General features: G+C 35.7%; 1 protein-coding gene across 9 annotated transcripts in view; it reads left to right on the top strand.

The window, feature by feature from the left end:
* Nucleotides 1-26,646, top strand: part of WDFY3 (WD repeat and FYVE domain containing 3) — a 266,585-nt gene that overhangs the window by 185,511 nt on the left and 54,428 nt on the right. For 4 of the 9 annotated variants that reach the window (XM_025425680.3, XM_025425694.3, XM_025425668.3 and 1 more), the window contains 11 exons: nt 980-1,210; nt 2,577-2,810; nt 9,107-9,206; nt 11,519-11,679; nt 12,800-13,029; nt 14,145-14,254; nt 15,050-15,232; nt 16,108-16,265; nt 17,356-17,433; nt 18,836-19,063; nt 25,380-25,433. In XM_025425680.3, the coding sequence (XP_025281465.1) occupies nt 980-1,210; nt 2,577-2,810; nt 9,107-9,206; nt 11,519-11,679; nt 12,800-13,029; nt 14,145-14,254; nt 15,050-15,232; nt 16,108-16,265; nt 17,356-17,433; nt 18,836-19,063; nt 25,380-25,433 (1,767 nt within the window). The remainder of the gene's footprint in view (nt 1-979; nt 1,211-2,576; nt 2,811-9,106; nt 9,207-11,518; nt 11,680-12,799; nt 13,030-14,144; nt 14,255-15,049; nt 15,233-16,107; nt 16,266-17,355; nt 17,434-18,835; nt 19,064-25,379; nt 25,434-26,646) is intronic. The other 5 variants (XM_025425674.3, XM_025425701.3, XM_049105102.1 and 2 more) reach the window with 3 other exon arrangements.

Here is a 26,646-nt window from a genome sequence, read left to right as displayed (position 1 = left end):
CTAGATTACCAATTTATTATAAAAGGATATAACTCAGGAACAGCCAGATGGGAGAGATGTAGAGTGTAAGGTATAGGGAAGGACACAGAGCTTCCATGTCCTCTCCACCTGTTGTTCTCCCAGCACCTCTGTCCATCAACGTAGAAGCTCTCCAAACCCTGTTCTTTAGGGGTTTTATGCAGGCTACATTTCATAGACGTGATTGAATCATTGGCCACTGGTGACTGAACTCAATCTCCAGTCCCTCTCCCCTTCCTAGAAGTTAGGAAGTGCAGAGCTCTAGTTCTGAAAGTTCTAACCCTCTAATCAGGTGGTTGGTTCCCTGGCAAGCCTCTATCTTTCAGGGCTTTCCTTAAGCCTGATCATTAACATTAACTCAGCTGTGGTTGAAAGGGGTTTGTTATGATTAATGAAAGACACCTTTGTGTCCCTTCTTACTCAGGACATTCCAAGGGTTTTAGTACCTCTGTGCCAAGAATGGGATGGGAAAAAGACCAAGTATATATTTCTTATTATAAATCATAATATTACAGTTGAATATCGTTGGAAGTGTTATTCTTGTCATTTTACATATGACAGTGTGAGGTTCAGAAAGGTGAAGTAACTTCCCCATCTTTTATGTTACTCCTAATTCTCACATGATGGAGGATGGGACAGCTTTGTGGATAATACAGCCACTACTGGCACCAACTATACTCATGGTGATAATGATAAATAATCAAAACCACTGACTCCAGTTACTGAGCTGTGAGTATATCAGTGCATAGAGAAACCTTCTGCCAGTCTCTAGGAGAATTGTGTTTGTTTTAGCTCATTTCTAGATTTGTTTATGTATATTTGCTCATGTGTGTAGTTCGTAAGAGTTCTGAACCATCAACATACCCAGTTTTAGAAAAGCAGTGAGTAATGTATTTTTAAAGCAATTTTTAGCAGTGTCAGTTTTTCTAACATATTATTTCTCTTCTTGTCCCCATGACAGCCTTGGCAATCAGAAGAAGAGGGATCTTGGCTCCGAGAATATCCTGTGACCCTGATGCAGTTCTTTAGATACTTATATCACAACGTTCCCGACCTGGCTTCCATGTGGATGAGCCCTGACTTCCTGTGTGCATTAGCAGCCACAGTCTTCCCCTTCAACATCCGCCCTTACTCAGAGATGGTAGGAAAGGGGGCAGAGGGAATGTCAAACTGGAATTACTCGGCTCCAATGGTTAGCAGCATTTTCTTCCCAGTCTTTTAAGCTTTTGACCAAGTTATAGCCTCACCTCTCACATTATTGTCTGGTGTCGCCTCCCCACACTCTCCTTCTGCTTTCCCTAAAATAGAAGTGAACCCTACTTCCTGTTTTGTGTACTGTGTTCTTGCAAATCCTTGGTTAATCACTTCCCTCTTCAAGTCATCGCAGACCATTTCTTGCTTTATGTGCTCATAGCAGTGTTGTTGTGAAATGTCGTATCCAAGTCACAGAACTCTGGTCAGTCTGAATTGGTCTCCACTTTATTTATTTCAGAAATTAGGCATCTCCTAGACTTAGTCTTTACAGATTAATTATAGGATTGGTTGTCTTTATACAAAAATGAGGTCTGTGTTTGTCTTCTTCGTTCAGCTTTTCTTATTTTGTTCAACTTTTAAAATATTTTATAGTATTTTAATAGAAAATTATTAGACTATAGTCATAGGTAATACAGGTACTTCTTCTGTCCTTTAAAACAAAGCTCCAGAGACAGTTACCACTCCATACACTTCAGAATTTCATGATGTTTTCTATTTTACCACTTATTCTAGGGTCTAAAATAAACTGCCTTGTTCATACTAATTTTTCCTCATGTATAAAGGTGAAAAACTCATTATAAAAATGTGAGGAATTTTAGGAGAAAGAGAAATAAAACACATGACCTTAATACCTTGGCTTGTTTGTAATTTTTAAATCCTATATATAAATATGTATATAGCCACATCCATATGTATATAGGATTTATATATATATATATATTTTTTTTTTTTAAACAGACAATTAATATTATTTCAACACCTTTTCCTTCTTAGCAATTTATAATCTGTCTTTTGGTCTTTTTTTTTTTTTTTTTCCTGTTGGCTCAAAATCAGCCCTGGTTTTATTTTGTTTATTGATCTGGGGTTTTCTTAATTTGCAAAAACGGATCAGCCCTTAGGTGCTACCATTGTGCCAGATCTTTCTCTGAAATTCTGTGACATTTGACTTCTCAGTAGCTGTATTTCAATATGCAAATAATGTCGTTCTCATTTCATTTATTTTAAGCACAGTTATCCACAATAGAGCTAAAATTCAACATAAAACAGATACACGGTTAGTGACTGGTCAGCTTAATATCTGAAAGACCATGCATTAAGTAACCATGACATGTGGTTCCCAGTTGCTACCTAGAAATGAGAGTTAAATAAGCAAAGTGAAGTAATGTATTGAATAGCTTAATACGAGGTAAAAGACTGAAGGGAAATACTGTTGCTACTATAATTTAGTTTTTAGGAAACATGAAAGTGAAAATATCATATAAAATCAAATATGATTAGCCTATACTCCTGCTTGATTTTACCAGGTGACTGATCTTGATGATGAAGTTGGATCTCCAGCAGAAGAATTTAAAGCCTTTGCAGCAGACACGGGGATGAACAGAAGCCAGTCAGAATATTGCAATGTGGGCACAAAGACCTATCTGACCAATCACCCAGCCAAAAAATTTGTTTTTGACTTCATGCGAGTCTTAATAATTGACAACCTCTGTCTTACTCCTGCCAGCAAGCAGACTCCACTAATTGATCTTTTGTTGGAGGTAAAGAAAAAAAAATGCATTTACATCTCTTGTGTAGTTTTTATACTTAGAACATTAATAACCAAGCACATTTTATGCCAGATGCCTTTCAGATTTCATATTTTGGGTTGTACAGGCAGAGCATATCACAGACTATGGGAATTTTTTTAAATCTCAGATATGCTATATACTCTAACAACTTATTTTCTTTCCATTCCCACAAGCGTATCCCTAATTCAGCCCTTTATCATCCTTTCCCTAGGCAGGAATTGATAGACTCTTCTGTAAAGGGCCAAAGAGTAAATATTCCAAGCTTTACAGGCCATGCAGTCTCTGTTATAAAACTATTCAACTATAACATTATAGCTAGAAAACAGCCAATGACAATACATAAATGAGTGAGCATGGCTGTTTCAGTAAGACTTTGCCACAAAAACAGACATAGGCTGGATTTGGCCCGTGGGCCTTCATGTACCAACACCTTCTCATGCCACTCACAGCGACCTTGTCTCCTCAGCTTATAACTCCCTACTTCCGTCCCACTTCTGTAATATTATCAGGTATTATTGCTCTTGGGGTCCTGTGCAGCTTAAAACATGGTGCATTGCACACAGTATTTGCTTAATATGCACTTACTGAAATTTCCCCAAGGCAGCAAAGTTCTAGGTTGCTTGCTGTCTTAGCTCGGACTGCTATACCAAATACCATAGACTATGTGGCTTAAGTAAGTAACAGACATTTATTTTTCACAGTTCCAGAGACAGAAATCTTGACATCAAGGTGGCAGCTTGGTGAAGTTTTGGTGCCCTCTTCCTGGCTTGTAGATGGCTGCCTTGCTATACTCTCACATGGCAGAGGGAGAGAGAGAAAGAGTGAGCACAAGAGCAAGCTCTGGTGTTTCTTTTTCTTCTAAGGGCACTAATCTTCTCATGAGCACTCCACCATCATGACCTCATCTAAACCTAATTACTTTCTGATGGCTCCATCTCTTAATGCCATCACATTGATGGTTAGAGCTTTGCCATATGAATTTGGAGGGACACATTTACTACATTGCTCTTGTCCATTTTCCTAATAAATGATACAGATCAGCTGACACATCAAAAATGAGCCCTAAGTGGCCATATTGCTGGCTCTAGAAATTGATCATCCCTGAAAACCAAATGTTCACCTAGGAAAAAAATCTCGAAAGATCAAAGGAAGAGAATTTAGTATATGACTAGTTGCCTGTACATTCATATTCTTTTGGTCAATTCATATAGGTAGGGTCAAGCAGTCCATTCATTCCACATCTCTGAAAATAATAACGTTAGCTCTCTAAAGATTCAGTCAGTGCAAAAGACTAACTGCTTTTCTCTCTGAGGAACTTCCCATATGCTCTCAGCCATTTGGCAACCGAATCTGCACTTTCTCTGCTCCCTCTAGTGGCTAACACAGTTAATATTTTTATTTGAAACCTTAAAACTGCAGGAGATATTTTATCCTGTTCATGTGAAAATGTCTCTGTTCAGTCAGTTAAAAGAAATTGCTGATGTAATTTAGATACCAGTCATGCTAAGCATTTTAACCAGGACCACAATGTTTAATATTGGCAGAAAAATAATCACTATCATCAATAATTCATTTGGTGGATTTAAAAGCATGCCTAGTAGAGCTTGTCATCCTTGGAAACTCTTTTTTCCCCCCTCCTTGGAAACTTTAAGAAGCAAGATGGCTAGAACCTTAGTGTATTGGGTAAGAATTTGAAGCACTCTATGCAAAATGAAATGGTGATCAAGACATAACAGGATAATAAAGTTCAGAAGAAGTGTGTGTAAGAAAGCACAACTGAGCCAAATAATGAAATACACATGTATGGAATATATGGAGAGATCTATCCAGTAATAGAATTTTCAGTCTTGTAGAAACCCTGATAGCTAACTAACTAGCCTTGAATAAATGATATAATTGTCTTTTATTTTGGTTTTCTATATTTTTCAAAAAGAAGATTTGATATAGCATGTGTTAACCTTTAGTTAATACTCTCTTTGTTGTGGATAGTAATTTGCCCTATAGTGGAATTGTATCTGTACTGGGAAGTCAGGGATGCTAGTGTTATATTTCAGGGAGAAACAGGGAATGTCAAGATTGAAATTCCCAGGTAGATTATAAACTCCTTAAAATTAGTCACCACCTTTCACATGTCCTTTAATCTCTCACAGAATTAGTACAGTTTTTTGATGTATTCTTTTGTGTATTTTTTAATCATTTAACTATAACTACATCCTGGCAGTACTCAAACAGGAAAATACGATATCGTCTAATAAGAGATACACATTTGCTTTTAAAAGTTAACTTAATACCTTGAGGACCTTCAACTCTACTACACAAGTACAGAATAAACATACAAAACATTTATTGCACCTCATGTCTTCCTATGGTGTAAAAAAGTGAATGGCAAGCATATGATTTTGAACGTTGGGATTATAAAGTCTTTATCTCTGAAGAAGTTCAAGAAGAGAATTATCCTGTATATTTACCATTTACCTACACATAAAGGATGGGGTTTGAACCAACTTATTTTCAGTTTGGTACATTTGAGGCAGACCATCTTCAGTCTTAGGACTGTAAGATTCTCACCATGAGAGTATCCACTTGATTTGATCTACAAAAGAATGTGTGAAATTATCTTTATTAGTAGTTTATAAAAATAAGATTCCCATTCATACAGGCTGGCCAGAGTGTGACACTGAGGCCAAGTACAGAGGAGATAGTATGGCGTAATTGATAGAGCAGAGGTTTTGGAGTGAGAAATACCTATTTTGAATTCTAGCCCTGTTATTTATTATATAAGAATTTTCATCTCACTGAGCTCAGTCCATTCTCTGGGAAATAATTTATATACAATCTCCCCTATGTGATTTTTGTGGGAGTTAAGTGTATGTAAATCACCAGCAAAAACTGTTTTGGGAAATGTATGCTGGTTATAGCTGTGTGACCTTGGCCATTCTTAGTTCTCTTCACCCCTTATAGTTTGCCCACTTCTCAAATGGTATAAAATAGAACCTGTCTCTGAGGACTGCTGTGAGAATTAAATAAGATAATACATTGAAGATTCTAACAGAAGACCTGGCACGTAAGGCTTACTCAGAAAATGCAGTGACCTATACTGTCATATACCTGTGGATGTCCAGTAGCCCTGCTCCCAACTCATGTGTGTCTCTGCTGTCACCACCGTGTCTAATGGAGGGTCCAGTGAATTTGCTACACACAAATGCCACCATGGTGGCAGGAAAGTAGATAGAAAAGGTTTTGGCTATACCCGAAAGATAATGGAGCTAAGGGGGCTGGGTTGAAGTGTGCTTGTCTGATGCCATATGTACTTCTCCATGGTCTCGGGAGTTAAGACTGTATTCCAGCCATCTTCTAAAAGACTTCCCCATTCAAATCAGTGTGAAATCCACCCTGGGTGACTATAGGACAGTAAACAAAAGGTAGCAAAAGGGGGCAAAGAGAGCTCGATAACATACCTGAGAGAAGAAATCAGTTAAGAGGAATACTGCAGCCAGAGTGAAGAAGCTCAAAATCCTCTTAAGGGCTTCAGCCCATTACAGAAACCACAGGATACGAAAAGTCTTCCTCTCAGAGCCACGTTGCCCTGAATGTGAGCAGCAGGCTCCATGGGCTATCTGGCCTGTGCACGCACAGATTCTGCACAGCGTCTATAGGCTGCAAAAAGGAGGCTGTGATATTTTTGAATACTGGTATTGACTGGCTTCCCTGTTTCTATAGGGAAGGCATCTGACGGCCACAAGCCAGAACAGATCATAGTGCTCACCCTATCTTCCTTCTGCCCTGAACTCATCCCAGTTATCTGGTGCAGCCAACCAGGTTTATCTAAAAGATTGATGAGGAGATTGTAGCAGAGTTGCTCTTGTGCATTTGTTAACTTCACTATGGAGACTTTTAGTAAAGCTGGAAGCGTATGGTATAGCAGGTGAGGCCATGGACTTTACCATCAAAGAAACTGAGGTTTGAATCCTTGTTGTGACTTAACCACTCTAAGCCTCAGTTACTGTATCTCTGAAATGTGATAGTATCTACTTCAGAGAGATATTTTGCAGATTGAGATAATGTACATAAAACTAAGCACTGTATCTGGTACATAATAGTAAGTCCATAGAATGTTTTTTTTTTAAAAAACACCTCTGAGACACTGTGCATGTATTTGTATAGTCTTAAATCCTTAAAAAGCTAGGAAAAAAGCTACAATAAATGTCACCAATAACATTTAAACTCAGCAATTAGAGCCGATGACAAGTATAAATTCTGGGTCATAATCACTCCTATATCAGCTTCTGTGAGGGGATTCAGAGGATTAAATGTCAATTGGTGACTGAGCCAGCCTTAAATCCTTGCAGAATGCAAAATAATATTTCTTAATTAAGTAAAGATAAAAATTGTTAATGAAGCTACTTCTCTGTGTCCTGTGGTCCCTCTGTTTGTAGACCCCAAAACTTTGTCTAGTTAAGTTTTGATAAACTCTGCTCATTATTACTTACCCATTAACCACCTTTAGTTATTATGATCCAGAATGAACACTGTCATCTTCAGGAGTATTCAAATCCTCCTGTGAGTGGAGAGCCTTACTCTGGTAAACTTTGATCAGCTCAAGCTATTTGATAAAATGGTCTCTGATCTGATTACAAGGTAATCCTCAAAGATCTAATCAATCTGCTGCTTACCACTTAAAACATTCTCATTTGCTCTTCATTTGGCAGGGATGGGGTCTCACTGTACCATCAGCATGAGGAATAAGCAGGGCATGGGTGACCAGGGCTCTCCTGCTGACCATTGTTATTAATCTGTTCAACCACACAGGAAAATTTATTAAGATCAAAAACAACATGACATGTCCTTCACTTTTTCCTAAATTATTCTAATACCAGACCAAATTCCTGAACAGTAGTACTATTTTGTTTTTTCATTCATCATTCTTTATTGGGACATTGATTTGTTTTAAGATTTGAGTAATACAGCTTGTCTCCTTGTAACACTAGTACTATTTTAACTATTTAAGGCCCATATTTTGTCATTTTAAAACAAAATAAATATGTCTTACAAGGAAAACAGAAAAATGTTTGTTGCAACTTTGGTTTAGTTGGTTTTCAAATCCCTAGAATAAGATTTTTTATTTGAATAGAGAATTTAAATTTTAACTGCTCCTTTAAACCCTTTATCAGTATCTTGAAAATCAGAATGGAAAGAAATGGGTTTTTTGAAGTAGAGCAGATTTTAATTTTAAATTCACAACAGTAGTCTAAAGCCTACTTTTGTAACATGGTCATAAACGTAGTCCCAAATCTATCTGTTCAAGGATCTACAAAGCATCAGTGCTATGCCTGTATTTAAAACATAAAGATCTCTTTTTAAGAAAAAAATTTATGTCCGTTTGTTGAATTGTTTAATATCCAGCCCTTATCAAAAGTTGACTAAAACCACTGGCATTTGAGAATGACAAAAGGATCTTTCCCACCTTTTATCCACTGGACTGCCAGTGCTTTGCCACCCACCTCACAGGTTAGATACTTGACGTTTATGCACCTGGATTATATTACCCTAATTACCAATAGAAATGCCGTCTGAGGACTGTAGTTTAACTTTGTGCCATAAGCTCTTATTCAAGATAATTTTTAAAATCATCTTTGGACTGTATAAAACCGTTATCAAAAGCATTACCTATAGAGTTATCATTGTCCTCTTTATAAAAACCCACAGAGAACATTCCTCCAAGAACAATTTTAGGAATGCTTCCTGCCAATCTAGTGTGCTGCTTTTTATACACAATAAAAAGCTTTGTAAACCATATCATCTTTTTTTTTCTCCTTGATACATGAGAAGCTCAGAGCTAAATTGTATGTTTAGCTAACCTATTGATATAAACATTCCCCTCCCCATTGATTACTAGAATACTAGATTTCTGAGGCTTGGTATTTGTTTTAATGGCTTTATAATTTTATCTATATCTCATTAGAAATAGCCAGCTGTCTTTGGAAGTGAGATATACTATCAAATATTTATTAAATACCTATAGTGCTTAGAATATTGTTTTTGGAAGACTGGATTCAAAAGAAGATGATGTTTCACTTTTGCTTCTTTTTAATTCTGTGGTCAGAAAATAAAAGAAAATATAAGCATATCTACCATCTCTCATATCATATTTTGTTATTTACCAGTAGTTTTTTTATTTGACTGTGTAAGTATGATAATATAACTATGATTGAACCCTTATCTTTATTTAGTTGATTCTGTTTCTAATTCTAAATTTTATTGATTAGGCTTCCCCTGAAAGATCTACAAGAACTCAGCAAAAAGAATTCCAGACTTATATTTTGGATAGTGTGATGGACCATTTGCTTGCAGCTGATGTCTTATTGGGTAATACTGTGTTTTACTTCCACTTTTTAAAAGTACCTGGTCATTCTTCTTCTCTGTCTAAACCCCAAGTATATCTCCTTTTTAACTTCATCTTTCCTTTCTGTGCATCTTCCCTTCTTATTGGTATTTTCTGTAGTGAGGAAAAGGCCCATCTAGCTCTTCCCTTTGAATCTGGGATAAAGAATCAGCAACAGGAAGTACTTCAGTTGCTTGTCCACATCTGTACATTCAGGTGGGAGGAAGAGGACAAGTAAAGAGAATGTGTTAACCATATAACATGGATGCTTGGGTGGCGGCGAGTGTCTGCCTTCAGCTCAGATCATGATCCTGGGGTCCTGGAATCAAGTCCTGCATCGGGCTCCCCGCAGGGAGCCTGCTTCTCCCTCTGCCTGTATCTTTGCCTCGCTCTCTGTGTCTCTCATGAATAAATAAATAAAATCTTTAAAAAAAAATCCACATTATGTAAACAAGCTACATTTCTCTGAATGTCTAATACTTTTAAAAATTAACTACTGTGATATACTTAATCAAATTATAAAGCTCTGTGAATTAGAACTATGACATCATGACTATATAAAGCCCCTCAGATAAAAATGCTTTATAGACATCCCCAGAAACTTCCCTCCTGCCCTGACCCAATAACTGCTCACTGAATCACTGTCCCAACTTCTACAACAACAGATTCACTTTGCATCCTTTTGAACTTTATAAATGAACTCATACATGTATTCCTTGTAGTCTAGCTTTGTATACTCAACACATTTGTGAGATTTGTCCACATTATTGCCAAAGGTCAAAAGTCCATTTATTTTCATCACTCTGTAGTATTTTATCATATGAATATATAAATGTATCAATTTTGCTGTTGTTGGACATTTAGTAGTTTCTAGGTTGGGACACTTAGAAATACAGCTACAATAAATATTCTTGTTTGTATTCTTGTATATAGTATTTATACATATCTGTTAGATAAATACCATGAGTGGAATTGTTGGGTTAGAAGTATGTGTATGTTACTCTTTTCTGAAGGAGGGTAGAGGCAGAGAGAAAGGGAGAGAGAGAACCTTAAGCAGGCTCCACACCCAGCACGGAGCTGGGCTTAGGGCTCCACATAGGGCTTGATCTTGTGACCCTGAGAATGTGACCTGAGCCAAAATAAAGACTAGGATGCTTAACCCACTGAGCCGCCCAGGCACCTCGACCCCTATGTTATTCTTTAGGATGGCTTCCAGGACATAAATTCAAAACCTACTATGATGTTTTTTTCTGTATGTCCCTATCTAGTTACAATAAAAATTCAAAGCTTGATACATTTACAGTGGAGCTAACATTTATATATAAAATAATGATAGAATTTAAAGGAGGAGGAAAAGTAATGACTTAACATATTTGTTACTTGAGTTCCCAGTAATAATATTAATCAAAGAACTTCCATCCTATTAAATTATCTTTGTTTTGCAAAATTGCCAAGAAATCTTTAATATTGTCTTAATGTGTAACTCTCAAAGCATGGTGTCAAGTGAAATTTTGCATTTGTTTTTATCACTTGAGAATCTTACTTACATAGTATCAGTCTTACTATGTAAAGATACAAAATGCAGAGTTTTGCATAATGGAATAATTTAGAGTTAGTAGGAATAATAATCACAATCAGTGGGGCTCCAGAATATAGGAAGGGGGAGCTTACAGAGGGCATTTTGTTAGGAAGATTAGTGTTAAAGTGGTATGGACACAGCAAACACGCTGAAGGCACTGGAGTAGCTTTTTGAAGAGAAACAGTACTGAAGGTAATCGTGGAGGGAGGAAGAAGTGCCCCTTTGGCCCCACCGGCACTGATTGTAGTTTATTTTTCACAGTTGTTCTGAACTTCTCCTGCATATATTACTTCATTGTGCTCAAAGGTACATTCAGAACTAGAGTTTTGCTTGATGACTTGTTTTACCCTTTATTAGTTATACAGAATCTATTCACAGCAAATAACCTGACAGCTTTTTTTTTTTTTTTCTCAGAGATCCTCTGTCATTGCTAGTTTAAGTTGAGGAACTATTTGCTTATCACAGACATTCTCGAGGCAGTAGGAGACTTCATACTCTCAGTCTATATTTTATCCTGCAGAAATGGTTTCTTCCAACTTTTGTCGTCATTTCTGGCCATGAACATCATTTTCTTAAAGTAGTACATAAGAGCTAGTGGTCTTATTTTTTAATGTAGTAGATGAACTCATTTTGCCTTAGTTTCATTTATTGGAGGTTCTGGTCTTCTGCTGGTTGATAACAGTTTCTTAGATTCTTTTTTTTCCTGCTCAAATTTAGGGGAAGATGCATCCCTGCCTATTACCAGTGGAGGAAGCTACCAGGTATTGGTGAACAATGTGTTTTATTTCACACAACGTGTGGTGGACAAACTTTGGCAAGGCATGTTCAACAAAGAATCTAAACTTCTTATAGATTTTATAATTCAACTAATTGCACAGGTAATCTATTGTCACTATTAGTTTTAGAGTACATATTTTCTTATTGAAAAACTTTTCCTAATGTGTCAAAATTATTGGAAATAAATGTAACTAATAAGATAATGTTAACATTTAATACAAACAAAGCTCAGCTTGTTGAAAGTGAGTAAAAACCATAGACTTCTAACCCTTCCCCTCCTTACCCATAGGGTGGTACCAGCGTGTCCCTGTAAAGTTGCCTAGTTCTCTTAAGCTCTGGGCTCTCACTGGCTTCCCCACTGGTATTGCTCTTTGCTACCCAAATACCTGGGTAACTTTCTTATGGTTTAAATATGGTTTTAAGTTAATACAATTTGATGACTTGGTTTTTTTGTTTGTTTTTACAGTATGCTACATTTGTATGTAAAGGTTTACAGAGCACAAAGAGTTGATATGAAAGGAATATTTTCTTCTTATAATTAAATCTTCACAGAGTTCATTGTAGTTCTTTGAAGGTGTCATTTTAGTGAGCGAGTGGGTGTGTGTGTGTGTGTGTGTGTGTGTGTGGTACTTTTGACTAGGAATGTTGGCCTGGTTTGCCACAAGTGATTAATCTTATTCAACACATAGCGTAGAAACTAGAAAATACTGTTACCACGTGTTATTAGCATATGGTGCATAGGTTCTTTCGTGTCATCTAAGAATTTTTTAAGAGATAAATTTGTGTTTAAGCCAAAGAAAAGTTTACAAGTGAGGAAATCAATCTAGAATGTCAAAGGTTTTTTTACTAACATTTTAGATTTGGTTGTTTGTTTGTTTGTTTTTCTCAGTAATTGTGAATAGAGATCATTCACCCTAACAAAACTTTTGTTGCAGGAGATTCTCCTTAGATTACACTTCCATATGTACTCAGGCAGGCTGCTCTGCCTACAGGAGTTTTAGCAGCTCTCCTCAATGGGGCATGTGGTTTTCATCTCATTAAATTATACTTATGTGTCTCTTGGGTTCTGAACCTCATAATAGCAAGAGCTTTTTGGTTTTTAACTTAGCACCTTGTATTGAGCATGGCACCTGGTATGTAATAAAGCTAATATTTATATGTGAATGATAAGCAGACCATTTGTTTCTATTTTACTAAATAAAGTATCTTTCTTACCTTTAGTCAAAAAGAAGATCACAGGGATTGTCACTTGATGCAGTTTATCACTGCCTCAATAGGACCATCTTGTACCAGTTCTCACGGGCACACAAAACCGTTCCACAGCAAGTAGCTCTCCTAGATTCGCTCAGGGTACTGACTGTAAACAGGAACTTGATCCTGGGACCTGGGAACCATGACCAAGAATTCATTAGCTGTCTGGCTCACTGCCTTATTAATCTACATGTTGGAAGGTAACTTTTTCACATTCAGTTTGCCACCGTGAATTTGTCATTCCACCAAAACTCTGTCCTACTTTTTTGATAGTAACATTTTTTTCCTTTTAATCTCAGTTTTAAAACTTCATGGAAAATATAAACACAAGGGTAACATTTTTGCAATAAAAGAATGAGTATTTTTTCTGTAATTTTCCATGTCTTTAAATTGGTCATTAATCACCTTAAGTCATGTATGTAATTTTTTTTAAAAAGTTTACTTTTAAAATAAACAAAGTATACAATGTTGGAGGTTAAGAGGGATAAAAAGGAAAGAATAATGAATAAATGCAGTGGTATATGTTAAATGGGCGTAATTAGTATTTTTCCTTGATTCTTTGACAGATACTTATTTAATGTCTGGACATTGAATTAGGGACTGGGATAAAATGTGAGCCAGAAAGACCTCATGGCAGGGTCTTGGAACATGCAGTCTAGGAGGGAAAATAGACAACTAAGCCAGACCAGGCAAAGTGTGCTAAGTGCGCTAAGTGCTCTGCTGGAAGCATGGCTCTTTGGGTGCATGGAACAGGTGCTCCTACCTGGAAAGAGACACCTGCTGAGTTACAACTTGAATGTGTTTGACAAGGAGGTTAACTCTCCAAAAAGGATGGGAAAGTGATGTAGGAAGAAAGAGCCATCTATGTGATTGCCTTGGGGGAGGAAAGCATATGGCACTTTCGGGAAACTGCAAATTTGTCACTGCTCCTGGAGCAAAGGGTGATGGGAGAGAGACTGAGGGGAGGTGGTGCATAGGCATATGAGGAAAATGTTCTTAGGAACTTTGTAATTTTTAGGTAAAAATATTAATCATGATCAAAAAACACCTTAAATATTAAGATGCTCATCTTGATGCTGTTGTTTAGTTTAATTACATTTAGTCAAGTGGATTTGTGAGATCATTCCTTTAAAATGGCATTTTCATGATAAAGTAGTAGTTCTGTTTTGTGCACCTGCCAAATATCTGTCTGCCAATTATAGAACTTTGTGATAGAGCCAGCATTTACTTGTGTCTGGAGAGTTATACTTAGTCATTATGGTTTTCAGCTATAATCATTTCCTTCGTATAGTTTAAACTGACTGGAATTTTTCAGCAATGTGGATGGGTTTGGACTGGAAGCAGAAGCCCGCATGACTACATGGCACATTATGATCCCCTCTGACATTGAACCAGATGGTGGTTACAGCCAAGATATTAGTGAAGGTAGTTTGTTTTCTTCCTTTTTTATTCCCCATTCTCCCCATTTCCAATTTTTTTTTTAAGAGAGAATGAGTGTATGAGCAGAGAAAGGCAGATGGAGAGAACTTAAGCTGGAGAGAGAGAGAGAACTCCACGCTGGGGCTCAATCTCATGACCCTGAGATCATGACCTCAGCCAAAATCAGGAGTTGGATACTTAACTGACTGAGCCATCTAAGCACCCCTCATTTCCAATTTTTAAGATATACCCTGTCCCTTCCCCCCAACAGACTCACTTCAGAAACTGCCAGCATTGACAACCAGTGCTCCAGTAGGTCACTCCAGAATGTACATCAATATGCCCAACTGTAGCTAGTATGCTAGGGATTATGTAACACTCTTATAGTTATCTGACTTTCTACTAACCACTGCACATTAGAAATCAATCCACCCCAATTAGAAATCAATCCACCCCAAAGATTTTAATGTACAGTACTTACAAAAATCATTGGGAAAAGAGAAAACAAATATAAGAGAATAAAAACAGTAGTAGCAGCAATCTGTTTCAAGCAATATTTGCACCTCTAATGAGAGGCAGCTAGTACTACTGATAGGCAGCTCTCTTAATGGCAAATGCCACATTAGCATTGGTACTATTACTTGTACAAATGTAAGTATCATCAAGTCTCACAGTGTTATCATGAAGTGTTAGGGGCTAGCAATATCCGTGATTAAGTGGTTTACCCAACTTAGCAGAAGGAGAGCTATAGCTAGTGGGTTGGTATATGTTTTTGATAAATGGCTTTTCTTCATTTCCTAGGACGTCAGCTTCTTATAAAAGCTGTCAACAGAGTTTGGACTGAATTGATCCATAGTAAGAAACAAGCCTTGGAGGAGCTTTTCAAAGTCACTCTACCTGTGAACGAAAGGGGCCACGTGGACATAGCTATAGCAAGGCCACTCATTGAAGAAGCTGGTTTAAAGTGTTGGCAGAATCATTTGGGTAAGAGAGTCCTCAGAGATCCTGTGGCTACGAGACTTACATGCAACTGGGTTGTATATGGGTGCACTTTGGATATGTAATTAAAATTTTCCCAAAAGGGTGTTATGATGGCAGCATTAGTGAAGAGCAACACCCGTTCTAGAATGACTATGTTGAGATTTGGCTTTTCTTCTCAGATTTTTTTTTTTTTAAATCTAAAATGTGTTACACATCTGACATCTATGAAGTTGGAACATATACATTGCTTGCAGATGTAATTATGGTCACTGTCTTGGCTACAAATCTATGGTCTCTTCTCTGTAATTCTGAAATTTAAAAAGCCCTAAAACCTAAGGTTTTTTTTCATGAATTTGGTGTCTAAAATCACTTGGTAGCAAAACCTGATGTATTTTTATTCTACGTAGTGTAAATATTCACACATTTTGCTGCAGAGATATTAATGTGTTCAGTTATGGTTTACTACCATTGACCCTCAGTATTTATAAAATACAGTGTATGTATCATATCACTTTTTTAAAATCCAAAACCTTCTAAATTTCAGAGTATTCACAGCACCAAATATTTTAGGTGGGGAGTTATAAATTGTTATTAACATAGAAACTGAATACAGTTAAACTGTAAGTACAGTTTACATATTATTGCAGAGCTGTAAAGTTTCTACCAAATGTAAATTCAGTTAGTACACTAATTGTCAAGCTGCTATGGTTATACAAGATTACCAGCAAGTAAATCTGTAATATCTAAGAGAATGTCTGTGTCTGTAATATAAGCCACTTTTAAAACTATAGAATTGTGATTTGTAGCCATGATGCAAAAATGTTAAGACTAATAAATACATGGAGAAATTGTAAAGTAATCTAATTTTAATTTCATAGCCCATGAAAAGAAATGCATAAGTCGAGGAGAAGCTTTAGTGCCTACCACCCAGTCCAAATTGTCCCGTGTCAGCAGTGGCTTTGGGCTTTCCAAGTTAACAGGATCGAGAAGGAATCGAAAGGAAAGTGGTCTTAATAAACACAGTCTTTCCACCCAGGTACATTGCTTGGTTTCATCAATAGCATTACTAGAAATTTATATTTCAAAGTTTAGTTGTAGCGTTTTATATAACACTCTTCATGTGTAGAAGCACACATTATGAAGTAGAACTTTTCTGCATTTTTGCTTTTAGAAGAGATAAAGAGATAACCCAGATTATGGAAACCTCTCCCAATATATTATGATAAAATTGCATTGTGAGTGTTGTGTATGCAGACCCACTTCATAATTGGACATAAGATGAGATTCAGTGATTGATATGTAATCAGCCATGGGTAATTTTTTCCCAGTTTTTCCAAACTTTCAATAATTTTGTTACTGATAATCATATAAATTTTGAAGCAATAGCAGAACAAAATGGGGTTTTTATTTATCATTTTGTCATATGTATTTGTGATTGATTTTTTTTTAATTTCTGTACCTCCATTAATTTCTTCCTCATCATACTGCCTTTACCATCCTAGAATCTTAGTGGCATCTCTGAAAAGGGCCTAAGAGAAACCATATGTGTCATTCATTCCCTGCATCAGGTTGGGTTCTCCAGGAAGTACACTGAGAGGGTTTTTGGTGCAAGGTGTTTTTTACAGGTGCTCTCGTGGTCCCTGTCTGTAGAAGGGTAAGAAAAGATGCAGGATTGGTTACGGGGAAATACCAGGTTACAAGGTGGGTCTAGCCTCAACTGACCTAAGTGGAACTTTGAGGCCAGAGTGGACTGTCACAGTTGATCTATACTGAGCTGAGATGCTGAACCTTCTTACCTCCAGATCAGCCAGTCATTCAGTTGGGAGTTTCCTGGCAGTTCTCTACAGCTGAGATGATCCCTGAAGGTGTTAAAGGCACCCTCAGAAGCTATAGGAGCTGGCCCATCCCTTGGGGAAGGGTCATGGGAGGCGTTGATCTGTGTCCATCACACAAGCCTCCACTAGATTCGTCATAAAATTAATCCATCAGTTTTTTGTTTTGTTTTGTTTTGTAGTTGTGTCTTTCATGGGATTTTAATAAATTTAGTTAGCATTATTTTAAGGCTAGTTAATATTTTTCCAGGAAAATCCACGAAATATTAAGACTCTTTTTCTGTCCATTGTTAGGAGATTTCTCAGTGGATGTTTACACATATTGCTGTTGTCCGTGACTTAGTAGACACACAATATAAGGAATATCAGGAGGTAAGAATTCATAACCACAAGAAAGGTTTGCTTTGTATTCCTTGAGTGAGAAAGGACTCTGTTTTTCATGATGATTTTACCCCTTTTAAGAGTAAGTTGCTGAGCTGCATTCATCGTCAGTTGATGTTTTTAATTATCCCTCCCAACAGCTGCTTTGGCCATTGTTTTTAAGATAAAAAGTTTGAATTTTCTAGAGGTAGGTGGTATTAAAAAAAACAAACTGGAAATCACAACTGAGTCCCATTGACATTAGCTACTGACATATTGCAAGTGTTGTTCTTAATAAATTTTAAAATACAAGAAAATCCCTCTCAGAGTTAACAAAGAGATTCTGAAAATATGCATCAAAGTCTCTTAAAATTAAAAAAAAAAAAACCTTAAAGTTAAAATAACTTTTTTTATTATAAGCACTTGGGTGATTATGTTGGTAAGAAGTAAATTCAGTAGAATCCTTTTGGTGAATTCATAATTACTCAGCAACTTATCCTAAATATTTTATTTCCAGTGTGGCTGATTTAGATCTATTGAAGGTTTCTGAATGATAAACTGCTAATATTTTATGGGCATTCACTAGCTAGTTGTTATAAGAGAGTCCCCTCCCTACCAGGAACACATAAGTACTATTGTGATATCAAGTAATTTTAAGATTATTCATTCAGTAATCTTCTTAGATTGATCTTATATACTTAAATTCTATGAATCATTAGATAAGGTAGTTATAATTTATAATCATCTGCTAAATTTCTATACATCTTGACATATGATAATATAGCAAGTTATACCACTTCATAAATTTTCACTTAAGTAAAATAGTTTGGATCTATCCCAGTGGTCATTTGAAAATGATTTTTCTTTTATTTTTATATGATCATCAAGTTCTTTATCAAAGCTGCATGTTTATATTCTTTACCTAAAATCTTTGGAAATGTTAAGCTTACCAGTAAGCTCAGATGATGGCAGTGTGATCCCATTTACTAGATTTTCTCCTGTGCATGTTCTAGTACCTGTTTTTATAACTTGGAGGTGGCAGGAAGAGAGTCATCCTTAAACTACCATGTTATCTATCAATTTACACTGGACTTAACCATTTCAGTGTATTTTCATAAGTAATATTACCATCTTTCTTGTTTCAGTGTTACTTTGTTCAAGCATACTGCACCCTCTACCTTGTATGTATCTGGTGTTGATGTAAACACTTGGGCCATCCCAAAAATCACACCTTCTCACAGAATTAGCAGGCTGCTGTAATCATAAATAAATGTAACTTTACTTTTATGATATTGACTGAAATGATATATACTGATTTTGTTTCCAAATATTAACTTGGTTTTAAGTTATTTGTAGACTTTTAATGATTACTCCTGCTTTTGCTTGAAAACCAACCTGGACTCCCTCCCCTTAGCGTCAGCAAAATGCCCTGAAGTACGTGACAGAAGAGTGGTGCCAAATCGAGTACGAACTGTTGCGGGAGCGAGGGTTGTGGGGTCCCCCCATCGGTTCCCATCTAGACAAGTGGATGTTGGAGATGACAGAAGGGCCCTGCAGAATGAGGAAAAAAATGGTGCGAAATGATATGTTTTATAACCATTACCCCTATGTGCCAGAAACGGAGCAAGAGACAAATGTGGCGGTGAGTATGCAGAATTAAATGTTGGTAATGGCTCTTCCAAATTTTCTTCTTTTTGGTAGGCATTTTTCTTCTAGGTCAGTTACCTAAAATATCTAATTTCAGGAATGCACTAAACTATATTAAATTCATAATGCAGGGTGGTGGTGGTGGTGGTGGTGGTGGTGGTGGTGGTGGTGGTGGTGATGATATAATGAAGCAATGCAGCAGTGTAACAGGGAGACTGGTGAAGTGGTTTAGGTTACAGGCTCTGAAGTCAGACTGCCAGGATTTAAAACCTGGCCCTGCCACTTCACTAGCTGGCTGACCTAGGACAGGCCATTTGGCCACTTTAGGTGTCTGTGTCCTTGTGTCTCATGTGGAGAAAAACACACCGAGAATAACAGTTCCATCTCAAAAGTTGTTGGGATTAGATTGGTTAAAATCAGTGAAGTACTTATATAGTGCTTATTTTTTGCCAGACACTATTCTAAGTGACTGTTAAGTAAATAAATATTGGCATAAGTAATAATCTTTGAAGAAATACAGAAGACAGCTAAAGAATAATAGCCTGAATATGTAGATCTTTCTATGTCAAGAAACTTCATTACTGATTTCCTCAGGTTTAAAACACAGCCTTTGCCCGTAAGTTTATTTTATTCAGACAAGTCACCCTTCCAAAAGCCTTTACTCAGACTTTTGCACATGACCAGAAGAATTCTGTCTAAGTTGATGATGGTCCAAGAATCATGTTTTTAAGTTCAGGAAAATATATACTCTCCCAATAAAGCTACTACAAGTTCAAAAGAGAAAACACAGGGGTATAAAATCTACTGAATTTAATTCTGAAAATCCTTATAACATTTCTAAATAATAATTCGATTCTTCAGTGTCCAGTAATAATCCTTTGCCTCCAAAATGAAGAATACTTTTGTCTGTAGAAAAGTAATTTTTGTCATAGAATCACAGCTTTGGGAGTTGAGAGGGGGTCTCAACCAGTTATCTTACCCAGCTTCCTAACACTATCATTTTAATGTTTAATCAGTTACAAAGACATTATCTCTGAAGCATTTTACCTGTTTTTGTACCTTGTCTTTGAAATGCAATCTGTATTTCATAATTACAGCACATCTCAATTTATACTAGTCCCATTTCACATGGGTCCGCTGTAATGGACCAGACAGCTCTAGAGAATCCCTGACTTTTAGACCACCGTTTTGTGACTTTCTTTAAATGTATACTCCATTTTGATAAATAAAATTCTTACGTCTCCCTCTAATATCATTTAATTTTTTTGAGGTATCATTTAAAATTTAAAAAATTAATGCTGTGACTTTTAAGAAATATAGTCTGGAAAAGCATATTCTGAGATTCAGGAATCTGACCACACTATGCTTCATTAAGAGAGAAAGGTGACTATCTCTGAAGGGAATGTATCCCAAGCTTTGTTTCACTTTTAGTGTTTAGCTGCCTCTAAGATGAATCTAGTATAAACTCTTACACCCAGTTGGGAACCCAGATCACTGCAAAGACTCATCCACTGAAAATCGTTTTTGGCTTGTTCTTCTTGATGTTTGGTTAATACGATTTTAGAATCTATGAGGTCATACAGTACAAACACCTGCCCAGTGTAGAAGTTTTATTATATTTTATTTAAAAACTGAATTTCAAAACCCTCATGGATTTTAAGTACTTTCACATTGTTGACTTTATTTTTGATTCTGTCAACAATTGAAGAAATTAAGATTTACAAAAGAGGCTTAGAACATGAAACTTCTAATAAATAGTTCAGATTCTATAATGTGAGGGCAGTTTGTATTGTTCCAATGTCTCTTTTTTTTTTCTACCAAAACACTGGCTCTGTTTATTTTGTACTCAGTGATTTCACTTCTGTCCTGATACTTCTAGGACATAGGTCTTAGAGCTGCTAATATATAATTGAGATTTTTCAAGATAGCTTTCTAAAGTCCACTTTTCTCAAAGCTATTCCATTCTGTCAAGAACGTCATACTTGGTACAGCTGTAACTTAAAGCACCATAATTTCTAGTGATACTGCACTATGGGGAAAAAATTAATCCACCCATATTTTGCAGAGTTTTACTAGCAACTACTTTTGTCTGAGCTAACCAGCAATACAGTCTTTAATTCTTAACCTTTTTTCCCCAAATAAATAAGACTTTAAGCTTGTAACAATTTGACAAAATATTTATTTAGTCAACAGTCCTATAAATTGAATCCATTCAAAAATACTAAAATATGAGATAAACATGCTCTCCCAAAAATGTGACCAGCTCACTATTTTTATTTAACTGAGGCATATGTTTTTGAGTTTTTTATTTAACTGAAGTATATTTTTACTTACATAACCATAACATTTTTATATTGTTTATTCCTTTCCTTCTTTACAACAGTGCCATTCACATTATAAAAATATATTTAAACTTCTGTACCAGATAAAAACAAAATAACCTATTTGGAGTTCACACTTACAACCTTAGTAATATTAGCATTTTACGTAAGCAAAAGCGTTCACGAGCCTGAAAAATCTAAACAGACAGTCTCAGAAATAAGTATGCACCATATGGAACTTATTTTTTAACCAGATGGGTTACATATTGGGAAATACAAGACAGTCTAGAAATGTTGGAGATACATTAGCAAAAAAGGAAAGAGCGGGTGGGGAAGGGGAGACTGTTACAGAATGTGGAATCTGTGTGGCTTAGTTCATATGCAAGTCAAGATTGATCTGCTCTGACGAAATTTTCTGAATGACTAATTATTTTGGGTTGCCAGTTCAAAATCCTTGTAAATTTGAAACGCCATTAAATGTCCACTTTTATTTTATGGAATGCGCAATCTGGCAATGTTGAGTGTCAAGAAAATTCCAAAAAGTAGAAGTAACTGTTATCTTACTGTCTTCTATAATAAAATCAAAAAAGAAGATCAAATAAAAGCACAATGAACACAACATGAATACAATTTTCCCAATTTTACAGATGAGGAGTCAAAACCTAGAGAAAGGTCTAGGCACAGCTCCTAAGTAATAGAGTATGACATGAGTATATAGGATGACACTTCCTTAGAATTTGATTCACTTTTAAATGAGAAGAGATTCCAACCGTTGATGACCTTATCGGTGGACAGTGAATTTCTTCCAGGCAGAAATAGTATACTAGGTTTTGTCTGCCTGATGCTAATAGAGTATCAAGAACTTTATAAATGTTGAATGAGTGGACTACCAGCACTGTTCCTCCCAAAATTAGAGACTTTTTCCATTGCTTTCCAATTCAGCATTCTGTAGAAGTTTCCTAATTCTGAAATTTTTCCACTAAAAAGGGCTGGTAACAAATTATAAAATTTGGGCCTCAAGTATAACTTGGCAGAGGGCTATATAAGAAAAAGGGTGTAAACTTATGAATATGAAATTACTCAGGTGCCTCTTTCCAGGATTTTGAAAGGATCCCGTGGGAAGTGAGGGCTGTTGAAGTTTAAGCTTTCTTTATTAACTTTATAGAAAATCCACCTCTACCCTGAACAATATTCCAGATTACCTCGCAGAGTTAGAGATCTATCACTTCTTCTACTTCTGTTCCTATAAATGTGTTGCCTTCCTTGCCTGCATGTTTATAAAATATAGTCAATATTTTTTGTGCTGTAAGGGGTATGTGCCAACCTAAAAAATGCTTTCAAAGCCTCTTGCTAGGTAAAACAGGCTTTATCTGAGCAAGGACAATTAATTGGTTTAATCTTTTGCCTTATTAAGAATAATTACTGTTTCTAAGTGGCATTTTAATTTTTAGTTCTGTTGCGTAAGCTGAAAGAATACAGCGATGATTAAAATTTATTTTCTTGTTTTAAAATCCTTGATGTATTAGAAATGAATTGAGGGTTTTTTTTTTCCCCTTTGGTCATTAAAGTTTTATTTCTTAAATCTTGATACTGCTATATGCTGTATACAGGATAGCTTACCTAACATTCTAAGTTTTGAACTTTGTTTCTTGATTTTTAAACTGGATGTTTATTTATAGAATATAGACTATATTTTTAGAGTCTCATTTGCCTTAGACATAAATGCTTTGAAAGTTTATCCCCAAAAATTATTTTAATAAAAGCAAGAGTAATAATTTTTGTAATGAGAAAAATTAGATACATGTAGGAACTTATCTATTCTCACATGAAAATAATTCCTCTTTGCACAGTGACTTTCCTTATGGGGTAATTTCCATAACAAAACAGCTATGCTAAATTGCACTGTAATTCTGTATTTTAAGAGGTAATGTCAGTTGCAGATATTGTTAAGATGTGAGCCTTGGATATGATGAAAATATAAAATCCAGTGGCTTTTCAGCAACTGTCTCATTACTCTGAATCCTATGGAAGGAGAATAAGATTCCATATTTTGCCATTATAAAATCATATTTAGGTATAAATACCAGGTTTTAATTCTGTGATCCCCTTATTTTCGTGAATTTATTTTGATGGAATAATAATCTCAAACAAATTAACTATTGTTTGCAAATACCATTGTGCTGAAGACCCCACTGTCTACCTTTTAATCTGGGGCTGCTTGGGACAGAAGGGTAAGCGACTTACTCAAAGTTTCCTTTTCTAATTAAAGGAGTCTCCTGTGACTACCCCTACATATATTTTTTATGTAATATATAGATGTCATGGAACCCATGGAAACTAAGCAGCTCATTCAGGAAATTTCCATTGCTAGCAATATAGAAAAATTTGAAGAGAAAAAAATAATTATTTTCTAGAAATTTTGACTTTGAAAATTTAAGACTTCTGTGTAAATATAATTATAATAATTATAGAATTTTAAGTAAAAGAGAGCTATGATAACACTAAAATTATTAGCATAGCATATCTCTTTACAATTGATTGAATGCTGTGCCTTGTAGTAAAATGAGAGCCCCAGGCAGTGGATCAATGTAAATATGTATTAAACCAGCACTGTACTATATGCTGCAGGGAAAACAAAGAGTGAATGCCAGACCTTTCCCACATTCTGGTTGGGGGGTAAACAGTGGTCATTAAAGTTGCTTTTGACAGCAGTAATAGGTCTATTTTGCTATGTTGGTCTGTCACACATCCAGGAAATTATCTTGTTTTGTTTTGTTTTGTTTTTTAATGAATTTCAGAGAGAATTGCAGAATCAGTACCCTTCACTCCTTCATAATTCCACATGTACATCAGTAGAGTTCAGTCTTTGTAATTCCGTTTTGTTGTCATAAATTTTACATACATTGAAATATACAAATCTTAAGTGTTCCATTATGTGTTCACATCTGTGTGTTTTACACTCGTGTAGCCAAAACCCCTACCAAGATAGAGAACATAGATGTATATTTTAAAGATTATTCTTCATTACAAGGTATGTTTTTAAAAGTTGGGTTTTAAAGAGAAACATTTATTAAAACCATGTGAAGTATTTGAAAGTATGCCCAGTAGTCCAGTGTTTGTTTTGCCTAGGGAGGAAACATTTGTGAAATTATTTTGCCGGTGCATGTTTATGTGGGGAGAAGTACTAGATGTCATCTCCAGATAAAACTGTGAAAAGGAAGAAAAACTGGATTATTCTTGGGTCCGTTATTGCCTGTATATAGCCTGTATATTTAGGTGCCTAAGCAACACAGGACAGCTCAACAGATGTTTTTGCCCTTTTGTTTGATTCGGAGAATGAAATATAAAGCAACCATCTAATACTTTTTAAAGTACTTTTTACCAAAACTTTTGGTCTGGAGGCTGATGACCCAGTCTCCTGCCTTCTGCTTTTAGCTTTTCTGGGGTTATATCTGTGAAAGGAATAAAGAAAGTAGGTCACTGGGCTTTTATGGGAGAATGTTTTTTCCACTAATAAGCACCTCATGTTTTCTGCGGTATGGGGAATTGGAGATAATGGAGTAAACCAGTTACTCCTGTTACAAAACAGATATAGGGATAAGCACAGTGAAAGGTAGGTGGAAGGTAATAGCTAGTATTAGATTCTGTTGTTCAGTTTTCAGTTTTTCCTTTTCAAAGCCATGTGGAGTTGCCTGTCAGTCATCCGTGACTCTGGCCACCTGTGCTGAAATTTTGTCTGTGATTTATAAGTCCTGTTCAGTAGTCTTGAGAATTTTATTGTAGTTTCTACTTTAAAACTACTTTTGATAATAATAAAAAAAGTTACAAGATGCTAAATGATTGTTTCAAACAACATAGGATATCATATTAATTTTCTTTGAGTATGTGCATCTTCCATATTTCATACAATCCTCAAGAAAATTTTATTTTTGTGGTGTTCTTTATGTTGTTTTTTTTCTGATATTTCTATACTTAATACCCTGTTTTCAGTCTGAGGTCCCAAGTAAACAGCCTGAGACACCTGATGATATCATTCCTCAAAAGGTAAAACACAAATTACCATAAGAGAATGCAAAATACTTGCAGTTTTCTTTGTTTGTTTTTGTTTTTTAGTGCATGGTAGACTAGACTAACATAAAAGATTGACTTTCCATTTGTTCTTCCTGTAAGTTCCTTAGAGTTGAAAAGTTGGTGTCACTCATGCTGAGAGGGGTTTTAGTCTTTCTCGGCTTTGTTCTAATTAGCTTTCTAGGGCCTGTGTGCTGCTCACTAACAGGCTGAGTATTCACTGCTTTCACCATAAAATGTATATTGCTTCACATATAAACTAACAAGTTCTGACGCATGTTAGTAATGGGCAGCCTGACACCTTCAACTTTTTTTTTATTTGCTCATTTAATTCTTCCAAATACTAAACAGTGTGTATTTTGAGAATTCAAGGAGTATTCTCTTTTAAAAATTATTTTTCAATCAGAAGGAACTAATGAAAACTAAGAGTATGAATAGATTACTTTTTAAAATACAATTTTAACTTATTTAAGTAGTTAAAATAGTTTTCTCTTTCCAGAATGATTCAGTACATAATTCAGGAAAAAAAAAAAAAAAGATGTAGTTCTTTAGAATCCAGAAATATACCTCAAAATATTTAGGGAAAAAGACTTATAGTTCCAAGTTGAAGTCAGTAATCAAGTAGATGTCCCACATCTATTAATTCATTGTCTTGCCCATCACTAACTATGCTTTCATCATTTTCAAAATAAACAATTTTGAGTTGAAGATAATTGTTATACCTTGTATAGAAGAAGGGGTATGGTACAAAGTTTACTGCCTTTCTTACATTTCAGAAATATTGCAATATTCTTGTTAGTTTGCTCATCAGATTGGTTCTTCCTTCATTGTAATATGATTTTACCTCATTTTAATACTTTTCTTTGTCATATATTTCAATTTCCATTTCTTGTGTATCATTCCACAGTTAGCTTACAGCGCTTTGGATTCCCTGACTCTGTATCTGAATGTATCTAAATTTAAAAGAAGGGCAGTGTGACTTCAGTTACATAGTTTTTTATCTCAAAATAGTTTCAGTGTTTTAGTCTAAATATTCCAACCAATTGGACACCTGTTTTCCACTTGAATTGGAAATCATTTGTTTAAAATGGTCTTGCTTGAAATAAACATTATTGTGGATAATACATATTGACTATTTGACTTGAAGAGTAGGGCCAATAGAGTATTTTTAATTAGCTATTCTGACTTG

Source organism: Canis lupus, chromosome 32, assembly GCF_003254725.2.
Source record: "Canis lupus dingo isolate Sandy chromosome 32, ASM325472v2, whole genome shotgun sequence".
Taxonomy (NCBI): Eukaryota; Metazoa; Chordata; class Mammalia; order Carnivora; family Canidae; genus Canis; species Canis lupus.
Note: the sequence above shows the minus strand (reverse complement) of the source record. Positions and strands in the feature narration are given on the sequence as shown.